The sequence below is a fragment of the Salmo salar genome, chromosome ssa22, assembly GCF_905237065.1.
Source record: "Salmo salar chromosome ssa22, Ssal_v3.1, whole genome shotgun sequence".
In the NCBI taxonomy this organism is placed as follows: domain Eukaryota; kingdom Metazoa; phylum Chordata; class Actinopteri; order Salmoniformes; family Salmonidae; genus Salmo; species Salmo salar.
Window position 1 is genome coordinate 25,407,891 of NC_059463.1, and position 14,610 is coordinate 25,422,500.

Consider the following 14,610-nt stretch of genomic DNA (forward strand, 5'->3'; position numbering starts at 1 on the left):
GTCCCTCTAAACTTTCAGCTCATACAAGGAGAAGACTGACCATGATCACTCTGGATGAACTGCAGAGATCTACAGCTGAGGTGGGAGACTCTGTCCATAGGACAACAATCAGTCGTATACTGCACAAATCTGGCCTTTATGGAAGAGTGGCAAGAAGAAAGCCATTTCTTAAAGATATCCATAAAAAGTGTTGTTTAAAGTTTGCCACTAGCCACCTGGGAGACATTCCAAAGATGTGGAAGAAGGTGCTCTGGTCAGATGAAACCAAAATCGAACTTTTTGGCAACAATGCAAAACGTTATGTTTGGCGTAAAAGCAACACAGCTCATCACCCTGAACACACCATCCCCACTGTCAAACATGTTGGTGGCAGCATCATGGTTTGGGCCTGCTTTTCTTCAGCAGGGGCAGGGAAGATGGTTAAAATTGATGGGAAGATGGATGGAGCCAAATACAGGACCATTCTGGAAGAAAACCTGATGGAGTCTGCAAAAGACCTGAGACTGGGACGGAGATTTGTCTTCCAACAAGACAATGATCCAAAACATAAAGCAAAATCTACAATGGAATGGTTCACAAATAAACATATCCAGGTGTTAGAATGGCCAAGTCAAAGTCCAGACCTGAATCCAATCGAGAATCTGTGGAAAGAACTGAAAACTGCTGTTCACAAACGCTCTGCATCCAACCTCACTGAGCTCGAGCTGTTTTGCAAGGAGGAATGGGCAAAAATGTCAGTCTCTCGATGTGCAAAACTGATAGAGACATACCCCAAGCGACTTACAGCTGTAATCGCAGCAAAAGGTGGCGCTACAAAGTATTAACTTAAGGGGGCTGAATAATTTTGCACGCCCAATTTTTCAGTTTTTTATTTGTTAAAAAAGTTTGAAATATCCAATAAATTTCGTTCCACTTCATGATTGTGTCCCACTTGTTGTTTATTCTTCACAAAAAATTACAGTTTTATATCTTTATGTTTGAAGCCTGAAATGTGGCAGAAGGTCGAAAAGTTCAAGGGGGCCGAATACTTTCGCAAGGCACTGTAATATGACATTTGAAATGTCTTTATTCTTTTGGAACTTTTTGTGAGTATTATGTTTACTGTTCATTTTTATTGTTTATTTCACTTTTGTTTATTATCTATTTCAATTGCTTTGGCAATATTAACATATGTTTCCCATGCCAATAAAGCCCCTTGAATTGAATTGATTTGAGAGATAGAGACAAGGCTTAAAGAGCCACACAACTCCAATAGCCGTCTGTCGAAAAGCACAACTTTTGACAATAACCAGAGATGCTGTGCGTGGCGTGCGAGCGTGCGTGTGTGTGTGTGTGTGTGTGTACAGAGCAGGGTTTGAGGGGGGGATGTTTGATGCGTGTGCGTGTGAGCGTGTGTGTGTGTGTGTGTGTGTGTGCGCGTGTGTGTGTGTGTGTGTGTGCGTGTGTGTGTGTGTGTGTGTGTGTGTGTGTGTGTACAGAGCAGGGTTTGAGGGGGGGATGTTTGATGCGTGTGCGTGTGTGTGTGTGTGTGTGTGCGCGTGTGTGTGTGCGTGTGCGTGTGCGTGTGTGTGTGTGTGTGTGTGTACAGAGCAGGGTTTGAGGGGAGGATGTTTGATGCGTGTTCTTAGGGTCCCTCTAATTAGAACGCTCTCCTTCGACAAACACAACAAAACGTGCCCCTCCTGAGTTTGTTGTTGTTTTTGAAAATACAACGCTCGCTAACACAGGGAGCGGGGACGCATTTGCCATCGTTAAGAGAAAGCGTGAGCGTGGGAGAGTGGGAAGGAGAGACAGAAACAGAGAGAAAGTGAAGGAACTAGAGAGAGAGACGTTTGGAAAACACAACAAGCTTCAGATGAGCTGGGCCTGTGAACTGTTAATGATGAGCCCAATCTCTGATTTCTGCTACCAGTTTTAGAAATAAACTTTCTCTGTGTTTGCTTCTGCCAGGGGGGGCACCAAATGCCATGGAGGAATTGCGCCCGTTGTGTGAGAAACCCTGTGTGTCTGTGTATGTTCCACCTGCCTTCGGAGAGAATTCATGTTTTCTTTTTCTCTGAGGCAAGAGTAGGTGAGAGCGCTGGTGGTGCTGCTAATGGAATATATGCTTGTGGGAAAACAAAAGGGTGTGTATGTGTTCCTTAGTCATGAGTATGTGGTGTAAAGGACAAACTGTCAAACTGTATTGGTTCACCGCAACATCAGCTGACAACCTCAAATCACACTGAAACATCTTCCCTCCCTACAGCCCCTCCCTGACATTTACAGGTAGTCCTACAGCCCCAAACCTCAGGCTGCCCTCTTCCTTCCTTCCCTCCTCCCTTGTCCTCTCCTGCCCACTCCTCCCCCCTTACCTTTGGTCCCTCTTCACACATATATCACCTTCTCACTCACCCCCATCCCCTCACCCCTGGCCCTACAGTCAAATCTGTGTGTGAGCACCACTGTCTCCTCTTCTCTCTATCGTCTTTCTTTCTCTCTCTCATTCTCTATTTCATTCTCTCTCGCATTCTCTCTCTCTCTCATTTTCTATTTCATTCTCTCGCATTCTCTCTCTCTCTCATTCTCTATTTCATTCTCTCTCGCATTCTCTCTCTCTCTCATTTTCTATTTCATTCTCTCTCATTCTCTTTCCCATTCTCTATTTCATTCTCTCTCTCTCTCATTCTCTATTTCATTCTCTCTCTCTCTCTCTCTCTTTTATTTGTTGACCCAGGCTCCAGAACACAGCTCACACTGCCATGGCTGCACTCGTTCACCGTCACCTAATCTCTGTTTGTCTTTCTCTCTCCTCTCTCGCTCCCAGGTGCCACGTGATGATGGTGGAATCAGCCTCTGAGACCATTCGAACTACGACCTCCAATCAGAACGGAGTCAGCAACCTCAGCAGCCAATCAGACGGCGGGGGAGGGAGAGAAGGCGGGTCCAACGGAGACACCAATGGGGAGATCAGCCCAGTGGACCTACTGCACCTCCAGCAGCAACAGGTGTGTGTGTGTGTGTGTGTGTGTGTGTGTGTGTGTGTGTGTGTGTGTGTGTGTGTGTGTGTGTGTGTGTGTGTCCCTGTGTGTGTGTGGTTGTCTTACACCCAACATATATTATTGACATAGTTGTTTAGAAGCACTGTGTACAGTCGTTTACATGATGTAATGCTGACATGTTGAGAAGACGTGCTGACATATAGATGGTAAATAGAAAGTATGTCCATCTTATTACAATCAGATCCCTGGAAGCTTTTAACTTTGTGACAAACTGCATCATCTTCACTTCATTTAAACTCTCTCTACTGGAGAAACGACTTGTTTCATTAAGGTGTGTGTGTGTCTGTGCGTGCGTGTGTGTGTGTTTGCATTTGATAACTGAGAAACACTGTATTTATTGGTGTGGGTTTGTGTGGACAAGCTTGTGTATGTGTGTTTTATTTCAAGGTTGGTGACACTATAGCGTGATGTGGTCGGTGTTGCGCTGTTTTAGTTCCCCTGGTGCGTCAGTGTTTCCCCTCCCCTAGCCACTGTATCAGATAGAATTTCCGTGCTTCCTGGAGTTCCTTGGCTGAAAATCCACACTTTGTTTCCCGTTATCCCAGATCCCCAAATTCCTTCTCCCTGACTCTCTATACTGCCAGACTAGTGACACACACACACACACACACGCACACACACACACGCACTGTACATAGGCCTATAAACCGGACAACATTATTTGAGTTGAGGCCCCTATATGAAAAGAGCAGCAGAGTAACTATAGTGGTTATAATGAAGGTGGATTATGTAAATGAAGAGAACTTCTACTTCTCCACTCTTATCCTTTCTCTGTCTACCTTTTCACTCCTCCACTTCTCCCTCCTCCCTTTTTTTCTGACTGCATCCTCCCTCTGTTTCCTCTGAAACCTCCAGCACTGGACACAAACCCTCAACCTTACCTCACACAAGTAGCTCTTTATTCTGTGGCCCCGTCTCTTTTTTTCTGTGTTGTTGCACCTGCGTGTCTGTGTGTTCGTCTGTGTGTGTATGCAGTGGTTATTTCCTCCCTTATATGCCTTACCAACCTCAAACATACCACCCTCTCGCTTTCCATCTTTCCCTCTTCCTCTCTCACTCTCTCTGTCTCTCTCTTTCTCTCTCACTCCCTGTGTCTCTCTCTTTCCCTCTCTTCCCCTCACTCCCTCTGTTGCTCTCTTTCCCTCTCTTCCGCTCTCACGCTCTCTCTTTCCCTCTCTTCCTCTCTCTCTCTCGTTCCCTCTCTTCCTCTTCCTCTCATTCCCTCTCTGTCTCTCTCTTTCCCTCTCTTCCTCTCACTCCCTCTCTCTCTCTCTTTCCCTCTCTTCCTCTCTCTCTCTTTCCCTCTCTTCCTCTCTCTCTCTCTTTCCCTCTCTTGCTCTTCCTCTCACTCCCTCTCTGTCTCTCTCTTTCCCTCTTCCTCTCTCACTCCCTCTCTGTCTCTCTCTTTCCCTCTCTTCCTCTCTCACTCCCTCTCTGTCTCTCTCTTTCCCTCTCTTCCTCTCTCATTCCCTCTGTCTCTCTCTTTCCCTCTCTTCCTCTCACTCCCTCTCTGTCTTTCCCTCTCTTCCCCTCTGTCTCTCTCTTTCCCTCTCTTCCTCTTCCTCTCACTCCCTCTCTGTCTTTCTTTTTCCCTCTCTTCCTCTCTCACTCCCTCTCTGTCTTTCTTTTTCCCTCTCTTCCTCTCTCACTTTCCCTCTCTTCCTCTCTGTCTCTCTCTTTCCCTCTCTTCCTCTCTCTCTCTCTTTCCCTCTCTTGCTCTTCCTCTCACTCCCTCTCTGTCTCTCTCTTTCCCTCTCTTCCTCTCTCACTCCCTCTCTGTCTCTCTCTTTCCCTCTCTTCCTCTCTCACTCCCTCTCTGTCTCTCTCTTTCCCTCTCTTCCTCTCTCACTCCCTCTCTGTCTCTCTCTTTCCCTCTCTTCCTCTCTCACTCCCTCTCTGTCTCTCTCTTTCCCTGTCTTCCTCTCTCACTCCCTCTCTGTCTCTATCTTTCCCTCTCTTCCTCTCTCACTCCCTCTCTGTCTCTCTCTTTCCCTCTCTTCCTCTCTCATTCCCTCTCTGTCTTTCCCTCTCTTCCTCTCTTCCTCTCTCACTCCCTCTCTGTCTCTCTCTTTCCCTCTCTTCCTCTCTCACTCCTCTCACTCCCTCTCTGTCTCTCTCTTTCCCTCTCTTCCTCTCTCACTCCCTCTCTGTCTCTCTCTTTCCCTCTCTTCCTCTCTCACTCCCTCTCTGTCTCTCTCTTTCCCTCTCTTCCTCTCTCACTCCCTCTCTGTCTCTCTCTTTCCCTCTCTTCCTCTCTCACTCCCTCTCTATCTCTCTCTTTCCCTCTCTTCCTCTCTCACTCCCTCTCTGTCTCTCTCTTTCCCTCTCTTCCTCTCTCACTCCCTCTCTGTCTCTATCTTTCCCTCTCTTCCTCTCTCACTCCCTCTCTGTCTCTCTCTTTCCCTCTCTTCCTCTCTCATTCCCTCTCTGTCTTTCCCTCTCTTCCTCTCTGTCTCTGTCTTTCCCTCTCTTCCTCTTCCTCTCATTCCCTCTCTGTCTCTCTCTTTCCCTCTGTCTCTCTCTTTCCTTCTCTTCCTCTCACTCCCTCTCTGTCTTTCCCTCTCTTCCTCTCTGTCTCTCTCTTTCCCTCTCTTCCTCTCTCACTCCCTCTCTGTCTCTCTCTTTCCCTCTCTTCCTTTCTCATTCCCTCTGTCTCTCTCTTTCCCTCTCTTCCTCTCTCATTCCCTCTCTCTGTCTTTCCCTCTCTTCCTCTCACTCCCTCTCTGTCTTTCCCTCTCTTCCTCTCTGTCTCTCTCTTTCCCTCTCTTCTTCTCTCACTCCCTCTCTGTCTCTCTCTTTCCCTCTCTTCCTCTCTCACTCCCTCTCTGTCTTTCCCTCTCTTCCCCTCTCACGCCCTCTCTGCTTGATGGAAGAGAATCTCAACCGTTCCTCTAGTTCCTGGAGTTACAGTCGGTCTAGTCATAGAATCTCTACTATGTATCTAATTTATCATACCATGATGCAATGGAGATATTTACATCTGTCTCTCTCTCTGTCTCTCTCTCACTTTCCTTTTCTTTCGCTCCATGAAGAGTAGCACAGTGATCTCTGTATTTGTGTTCTCCTGTCATCACCACTCAATATCCCCCACTCCCCCCTCTCCAGCCCAGATCTGAGTTCCGTGCCAGTAAGCATTGCATGGTCCTTTGATATCACAGCTATACCTTAAATACCCATTTTCTCCCCCTTTCTCTCTCTCTGTTTCTGTCTCTTTCCCTTTTTCTCCTAACCTCCTCTATTCTACTCATCCACCTGAAGTACAGAGCAGTGTAGGTGGTTAAACACCCGGCCTAGATGCACTGAAACAGAGAGGAACCACTGAGCCTCTTTACACACACACACACACACGCACGCACGCACGCACGCACGCACGCACGCACATGCAAACACAACCCTTACAGAAAAACCACATGCATTTCACCTGATCACATGTGAAGTGTGTGTGTTTTCATGTGATCACGTTATGTGAAGTTAATGTTATAACATGAAACTACACATATGAAATTGTGTGATATTCCACATGTAAAATCATGAGATATATACACACACACACACACACACACACACACACACAGTGCTCTTCACAGGCGGCGTTGTCAGAATACAATGCCGTCTCTCCCCGGGCCCCTCGGGAGCCTGGGAAAAATCACAGCCATCTCCAGCCGTCAAACCCCTCCACCGGCCTCTCTCGCTTGCTCTCTCTCTCTTTTGGTCAGAGCAGCAGGGTAAAGTGAGGGAAGGGTATTGATAGGGCTGGGCGATATGGTCAAAATATAATATCCCAATTTTGGGATATTATATGATGGTATTAAATGATGGTATTTGATGGTGTTTTGTTTTTCAATGATAAAAGTGTGCTTTCATTTTGCTTTATGGGTTATTCATGACCCTATGATGGCAACACATACCGTTGTACCTTCTAAGTGATTTCAATGTGTCTTTCTCTATTCTGATTGTTTTATACTGTTCAGTTAACCTCTATGGGCTAGGTGGGACGCTTGCGTCCCACCTACGTAACAGCCACTGCCAGCCTGTGGCGCGATTTTCAAAACCTTAAAAATCCTATTACTTCAATTTCTCAAACATATGACTATTTTACAGCCATTTAAAGACAAGACTCTCGTTAATCTAACCACACTGTCCGATTTCAAAAAGGCTTTACAACGAAAGCAAAACATTAGATTATGTCAGCAGAGTACCAAGCCAGAAATAATCAGACACCCATTTTTCAAGCCAGCATATAATGTCACCAAAACCCAGAAGACAGCTAAATGCAGCACTCACCTTTGATGATCTTCATCAGATGACAACCCTAGGACATTATGTTATACAATACATGCATGTTTTGTTCAATCAAGTTCATATTTATATCAAAAACCAGCTTTTTACATTAGCATGTGACGTTCAGAACTAGCATACCCCCGCAAACTTCCGGGGAATTCGCTAACATTTTACTAAATTACTCACGATAAACGTTCACAAAAAGCATAACAATTATTTTAAGAATTATAGATACAGACCTCCTCTATGCACTCGATATGTCCGATTTTAAAATAGCTTTTTGGTGAAAGCACATTTTGCAATATTCTAAGTACATAGCCCAGGCATCACGGGCTCGCTATTTAGACACCCGGCAAGTTTAGCACTCACCATAATCATATTTACTATTATAAAAGTTTGATTACCTTTTGTTGTCTTCGTCAGAATGCACACCCAGGACTGCTACTTCAATAACAAATGTTGGTTTGGTCCAAAATAATCCATCGTTATATCCGAATAGCGGCGTTTTGTTCGTGCGTTCCAGACACTATCCGAAATAGTAAAGAAGTGTCGCGCGCATGGCGCAATTCGTGACAATAAAATTCTAAATATTCCATTACCGTACTTCGAAGCATGTCAACCGCTGTTTAAAATCAATTTTTACGACATTTTTCTCGTAGAAAGCGATAATATTCCGACAGGGAATCTCCTTTTCGGCAAACAGAGGAAAAAATCCCAAAGGCGGGGCGGTCGGGGTCACGCGCATAAGCCCAGTGTCCCTTGATCGGCCACTTGAGAAAGGCGATAATGTGTTTCAGCCTGGGGCTGGAATGACGACATTCTGTTTTTTCCCGGGCTCTGAGCGCCTATGGACGACGTGGGAAGTGTCACGTTAGAGCAGAGATCCTTAGTAAATGATAGAGATGGAAAAGAAGTTCAAGAAATGGTCAGACAGGCCACTTCCTGTAAAGGAATCTCTCAGGTTTTGACCTGCCATTTGAGTTCTGTTATACTCACAGACACCATTCAAACAGTTTTAGAAAATTTAGGGTGTTTTCTATCCATATGTAATAAGTATATGCATATTCTAGTTACTGGGTAGGAGTGGTAACCAGATTAAATCGGGTATGTTTTTTATCCAGCCGTGTCAATACTGCCCCCTAGCCCTAACAGGTTAAACTTAAACCCCAAATTATTTTCAGCATTTTCAAATAAAAATAAGCATTTCCTGCACTAATTTGAGATCATTTTCACACTGCAATTTAGGACTGCACGATATGGGCAAAAATCGATGCTTTATTTTTACCTAAATATTGCAATTGCTATTTGACTTGCGACTTGAGTGAACACTTGTGTGAACTGTTGAAATCATGGAAATATAATGATTATTCAAATTCTATAGTTAGATTATAATAGTGGACACTTTGAATACAGTGTTTGACATGATAACGAACTTAGAAAGCCAGGGAGGAGTTATTGTGACAGGGTAAGAACCAAAGTGTTGGTCAGTGTTTCCTAGGGTACCCTATAATCTTTGACTACATTAAATGTTTTCTCGTAGCTACTTCATGTAGCTAACATATTCATTCATCGCCTATTCCTCTTTGATTTAGAAGATACTGTTGCACAAACACCTCCCACACATGCGGTGAACTCACCTGGTTTAAATGGTGTCTCTAGAGACAAAACCTCTCTCATCGTCACTCAATGTCTAGGTTTACCTCCACTGTATTCACATCCTACCATACCCTTGTCTGTACATTTTGCCTTGAATCTATTCTTCCGCGCCCAGAAACCTGCTCCTTTTACTCTCTGTTCCGAAACGCACTAGACGACCAGTTCTAATAGCCTTTAGCCGTACCCTTATCCTACTTCTCCTCTGTTCCTCTGGTGATGTAGAGGTTAACCCAGGCCCTGCAGCGCCTAGCTCCACTCCCATTCCCCAGGCGCTCTCATTTGTTGACTTCTGTAACCGTAAACGCCTTGGTTTCATGCATGTTAACATTAGAAGCCTCCTCCCCAAGTTTGTTTTATTCACTGCTTTAGCACACTCTGCCAACCCGGATGTCCTAGCCGTGTAGGAATTCTGGCTTAGGAAGGCCACCAAAAGTCCTGACATTTCCATCCCTAACTATAACATTTTCCGACAAGATAGAACTGCTAAAGGGGGTGGAGTTGCAATCTACTGCAGAGATAGCCTGCAAAGTTCTGTCATACTATCCAGGTCTGTGCCCAAACAATTCAAGCTTCTACTTTTAAAAATCCACCTTTCCAGAAACAAGTCTCTCACTGTTGCTGCTTGTTATAGACGACCTTCAGCCCCCAGCTGTGCCCTGGACACCATATGTGAATTGATTGCACCCCATCTATCTTCAGAGCTCATACTGTTAGGTGACCTAAACTGACACATGCTTAACACTCCGGCCGTCCTACAATCTAAGCTAGATGCCCTCAATCTCACACAAATTATCAATGAACCTACCAGGTACAACCCCAAATCCGTAAACACAGGCACCCTCATAGATATCATCCTGACCAACATGCCCTCTAAATACACCTCTGCTGTCTTCAACCAGGATCTCAGCAATCACTGCCTCCTTGCCTGCGTCCGTAATGGGTCTGCGGTCAAACGACCACCCCTCATCACTGTCAAACGCTCCCTAAAACACTTCAGCGAGCAGGCCTTTCTAATCAACCTGGCCCGGGTATTCTGGAAGGATATTGACCTCATTCCGTCAGTAGAGGATGCCTGGTTATTCTTTAACTTCTCTAGGGTAGGGGGCAGTATTTTGACGTCCGGATGAAAGGCGTGCCCAAATTAAACTGCCTGCTACTCAGGCTCAGAAGGTAGGATATGCATATTATTAGTAGATCTGGATAGAAAACACTCTGAAGTTTCTAAAACTGTTTGAATGATGTCTGTGAGTATAACAGAACTTATATGGCAGGCAAAAACCTGAGAAAAATCCAACCAGGAAGTGTGGAAATCTGAGGTTGTAGTTTTTCAAGTGATTGCCTATACAGTATACAGTGAATTAGGGTTCATTTTGCACTTCCTAAGGCTTCCACTAGATGTCAACAGTCTTTAGAACGTTGTTTCATGCTTCTACTGTGACTAGGGAGAGAATAAGAGCTCCTGGAAGTAGATGAGTGAGAGAATGACATGAGCTCAGAGGCGCGCGCTCACGTGAGAGTTAGCTGTGTTCCTTTTCTTTTTTGAAGACATTGGAATTGTCCGGTTGGAATATTACTGAAGATTTATGATAAAAACATCGTAAAGATTGATGCTATACATCGTTTGACATGTTTCTACGAACGTGAATATAACTTTTTTTGACTTTTCGTCGTGACATTTTGCACACGCTTCCTGCATTTGGAGTAGTGGACTAAACGCGCGAACAAAAAGGAGGTATTTGGACATAAATGATGGACTTTATCGAACAAAACAAACATTTATTGTGGAACTGGGATTCCTGGGAGTGCATTCTGATGAAGATCATCAAAGGTAAGTGAATATTTATAATGTCATTTTTGTCATTTCTGTTGACTACAAAATGGCGGGTATCTGTATGGCTTGTTTTGATATCTGAGCGCTGTACTCAGATTATTGCTAAATTTGCTTTCGCCGTAAAGCTTTTTTGAAATCTGACACAGCGGTTGCATTAAGGAGAAGTGTATCTATATTTCTTGGAATAACTGTTTAATATTTTATCAACGTTTATGATGAGTATTTCTGTAAATTGATGTGCTCATTCACCGGAAGTTTTGGGAGGCAAAACATTTCTGAACATTACACGCCAATGTAAAATGTTTTTTTTTTATATAAATATGAACTTTATCGAGCAAAACGTACATGTACTGTGTAACATGAAGTCCTATGAGTGCCATCTGATGAAGATCATCAAAGGTTAGTGATTCATTTTAGCTGTATTTCTGTTTTTTTGTGACGCCTCTCCTTGCTTGGAAAATGGCTGTGTGGTTTTTCTTGTCTCGACGCTGTCCTTACATGATCTAATGTTATGCTTTCGCCGTAAAGCCTTTTTGAAATCGGACAATGTGGTTGGATTAACGAGAAGTCCCACACGCTAGCATCCCACATACCCCAGAGAGGTTAAAAGTGCTTTCCTCACCATCTTAAATAAGCATGCCCATTCAAAAAATGTAGAACCAGGAACAGATATAGCCCTTGGTTTACTCCAGACCTGACTGCCCTTGACCAGCACAAAAACATCCTGTGGCGTACTGCATTTGCATCGAATAGCCCCCGCGATACTCAACTTTTCAGGGAAGTTAGGAACCAATATACCCAATAAACCAATATACTGTGGCTAGGAAACACTGTCACCACCGATAAATCCACGATAATTTCAGTAAGCATTTTTCTACGGCTGGCCATGCTTTCTACCTGGCTACCCCTACCCCGGTCAACAGCTCTGCACCCCCCACAGCAACTTGCCCAAGCCTCCCCCATTTCTCATTCACCCAAAGCCAGATAGCTGATGTTCTGAAAGAGTTGCAAAATCTGGACCCCTACAAATCAGCTGGGCTAGACAATCTGGACCCTCTCTTTCTAAAATGATCTGCCGAAATTGTTGCAACCCCTATTACTAGCCTGTTCAACCTCTCTTTCGTATCGTCTGAGATCCCCCAAAGATTGGAAAGCTGCCGCGGTCATCCCCCTCTTCAAAGGGGGAGACACTCTAGACCCAAACTGTTATAGAGCTACCCTGCCTTTCTAAGGTCTTCGAAAGCCAAGTTAACAAATAGACCACCGACCAGATCCCACCGTACCTTCTCCGCTATGCAATCTGGTTTCCGAGCTGGTCATGGGTGCACCTCAGCCACGCTCAAGGTCCTAAACGATTTCATAACTGCCATCAATAAAAGCAATGCTATGCAGCCGTATTCATCGACCTGGCCAAGGCTTTCAACTCTGTCAATCACCACATTCTTATCGGCAGACTCAACAGCCTTGGTTTCTCAATTGACTGCCTCGCCTGGTTCACCAACTACTTCTCAGACAGAGTTCAGTGTGTCACATTGGAGTGCCTGTTGTCCGGACCTCTGGCAGTCTCTATGAGGGTGACACAGGGTTAAATTCTCGGGCCGACTCTTTTCTCTGTATACATCAATGATGTCGCTCTTTCTGCTGGTGATTCTCTGATCCACCTCTACGCAGACAACAATATTCTGTATACTTCTGGCCCTTCTTTGGACACTGTGTTAACTAACCTCCAGATGAGCTTCAATGCCATACAATCTCCTTCCGTGGCCTCCAACTGCTCTTAAATGCAAGTAAATCTAAATGCATGCTCTTCAACCGATCGCTGTCCGCATCTGCCCACCCGTCCAGCATCACTACTCTGGACGGTTCTGACTTGTGGACAATATGTGGACAACTACAAATACCTAGGTGTCTGGTTAGACTGTAAACTCTCCTTACAGACTCACATTAAGCATCTCCAATCCAAAATTAAATCTAGAATCGGCTTCCTATTTCGCAACAAAGCATCCTTCACTCATGCTGCCAAACATACCCTCGTAAAACTAACTATCCTACCGATCCTTGACTTCAGCGATGTCATTAACAAAATAGCCTCCAACACTCTACTCAGCAAATTTGTTGGAGTCTATCACAGTGCCATCCATTTTGTCACCAAAGCCCCATATACTACCCGCTACTGTGACCTGTATGCTCTCATTGGCTGGCCCTCGCTTCATATTCATTGCCAAACCCACTGGCTCCTGATCATCTATAAGTCTTTACTAGGTAAAGCCCCGCCTTATCTGAGCTCACTGGTCACCATAGCAGCACCCACCTGTAGCACACGCTCCAGCAGGTATATTTCACTGGTCACCCCCAAAGCTAATTCCTCCTTTGGCTGCCTTTCCTTCCAGTTCTCTGCTGCCAATGACTGGAACAAATTGCAAAAATCACTGAAGCTGGAGACTCATATCTCCCTCACTAACTTTAAGCATCAGCTGTCAGAGCAGCTTACCGATCATTGCACCTGTACATAGCCCATCTGTAAATAGCCCATCCAACTACCTCATCCCCATATTTTTTTTTGTCCTTTGCACCCCAGTATCTCTACTTGCACATTCATCTTCTGCACATCTATCACTCCAGTGTTTAATTGTTACATTTTAATTACTTCGCCACTACGGCCTATTTATTGCCTTATCTCCCTAATCTTACCTCATTTGCACACACTGAATATAGACTTTTCTATTGTGTTATTGACTGTACGTTTGTTTATTCCGTGTGTAGCTCTGTGTTGTTGTTTGTGTCACACTGATTTGCTTTATCTTGGCCAGGTCGCAGTTGTAAATGAGAACTTGTTCTCAACTGTCCTACCTGGTTAAATAACGGTGAAATAAAAAATGGTGGAGCAACAACAACAGCGCTCTTTGAGTGACAGGGGGCTTGGTCTGTGTGGAAAGTGGCATGGAGAAAGAGAGAGAGCGGAGAGAGATTAAAAAAACGGGCGTTACAAATGGCAGAAGTGTATCACATAAACAAACCAAACATTGAAATACCGTTATAAAAGGTACAGTAAAAACCCAAACTGGTCCCTGCATAAATACCGGTATCTACACTGAGTGTACAAAACATCAGGAACACCTGCTCTTTCCATGACATAGACCCACAAAGTGAATCCAGGTGAAAGAAGAATTTTTAAGCCTTGAGACAATTGAGACATGGATTGTGTATGTGTACAATTCAGAGGGTGAATTGGCAAGACAAAAGATTGAAGTGCCTTTGAACGGGGTATGGTAGTAGGTGCCCGGCGCACCGGTTTCAGTGTGTCAAGAACTGCAACGTTGCTGGGTTTTTGACGCTAAACATTTTCCTGTGTGTATCCAGAATGGTCCACCACCCAAAGGACATCCAGCCAACGTGACGCAACTGTGGGAAGCATTGGCGTCAACATGGACCAGCATCCCTGTGGAATGCTTTCGGCACCTTGTAGTCCATGCCCCGATGAATTAAGTCTGTTCTAAGGGCAAAAGGGGGTACAACTCAATATTAGGAAGGTGTTGCTAATGTTTTGTAAAGTCAGTGTAGTGAAATACTGTACACCGCCCAGCCCTAGGTAGTGAGAGGAGTAAAAGTGTAGGGTGTGTGAGAAAGAGAGCGAGAGAGTCCCTACAGGCAGATAGATGTAACAGAAGGGGAGTGGGTAAGAGGGTGAGAGAGATGGATGGGGGAGGGAGGGAGGGAGGGAGGGAGGGGTGTATTTCTGAGACGTGTCAGAAAAGGGCGCCTGGGCCTCCCTGTGGAATGTGCCCTGTCTGCCTCTCCAGA

The 14,610-nt window shown here is 44.9% G+C and overlaps 1 protein-coding gene across 6 annotated transcripts in view; it reads left to right on the forward strand.

Moving 5' to 3' along the window:
* foxp4 (forkhead box P4) overlaps positions 1 to 14,610 on the forward strand; it is a 178,592-nt gene that overhangs the window by 63,142 nt on the left and 100,840 nt on the right. For all 6 annotated transcript variants that reach the window (XM_014166823.2, XM_045705236.1, XM_014166826.2 and 3 more), the window contains exon 2: positions 2,807 to 2,987. In XM_014166823.2, the coding sequence (XP_014022298.1) occupies positions 2,817 to 2,987 (171 nt within the window). In that variant the 5' untranslated portion in view covers positions 2,807 to 2,816. The remainder of the gene's footprint in view (positions 1 to 2,806; positions 2,988 to 14,610) is intronic.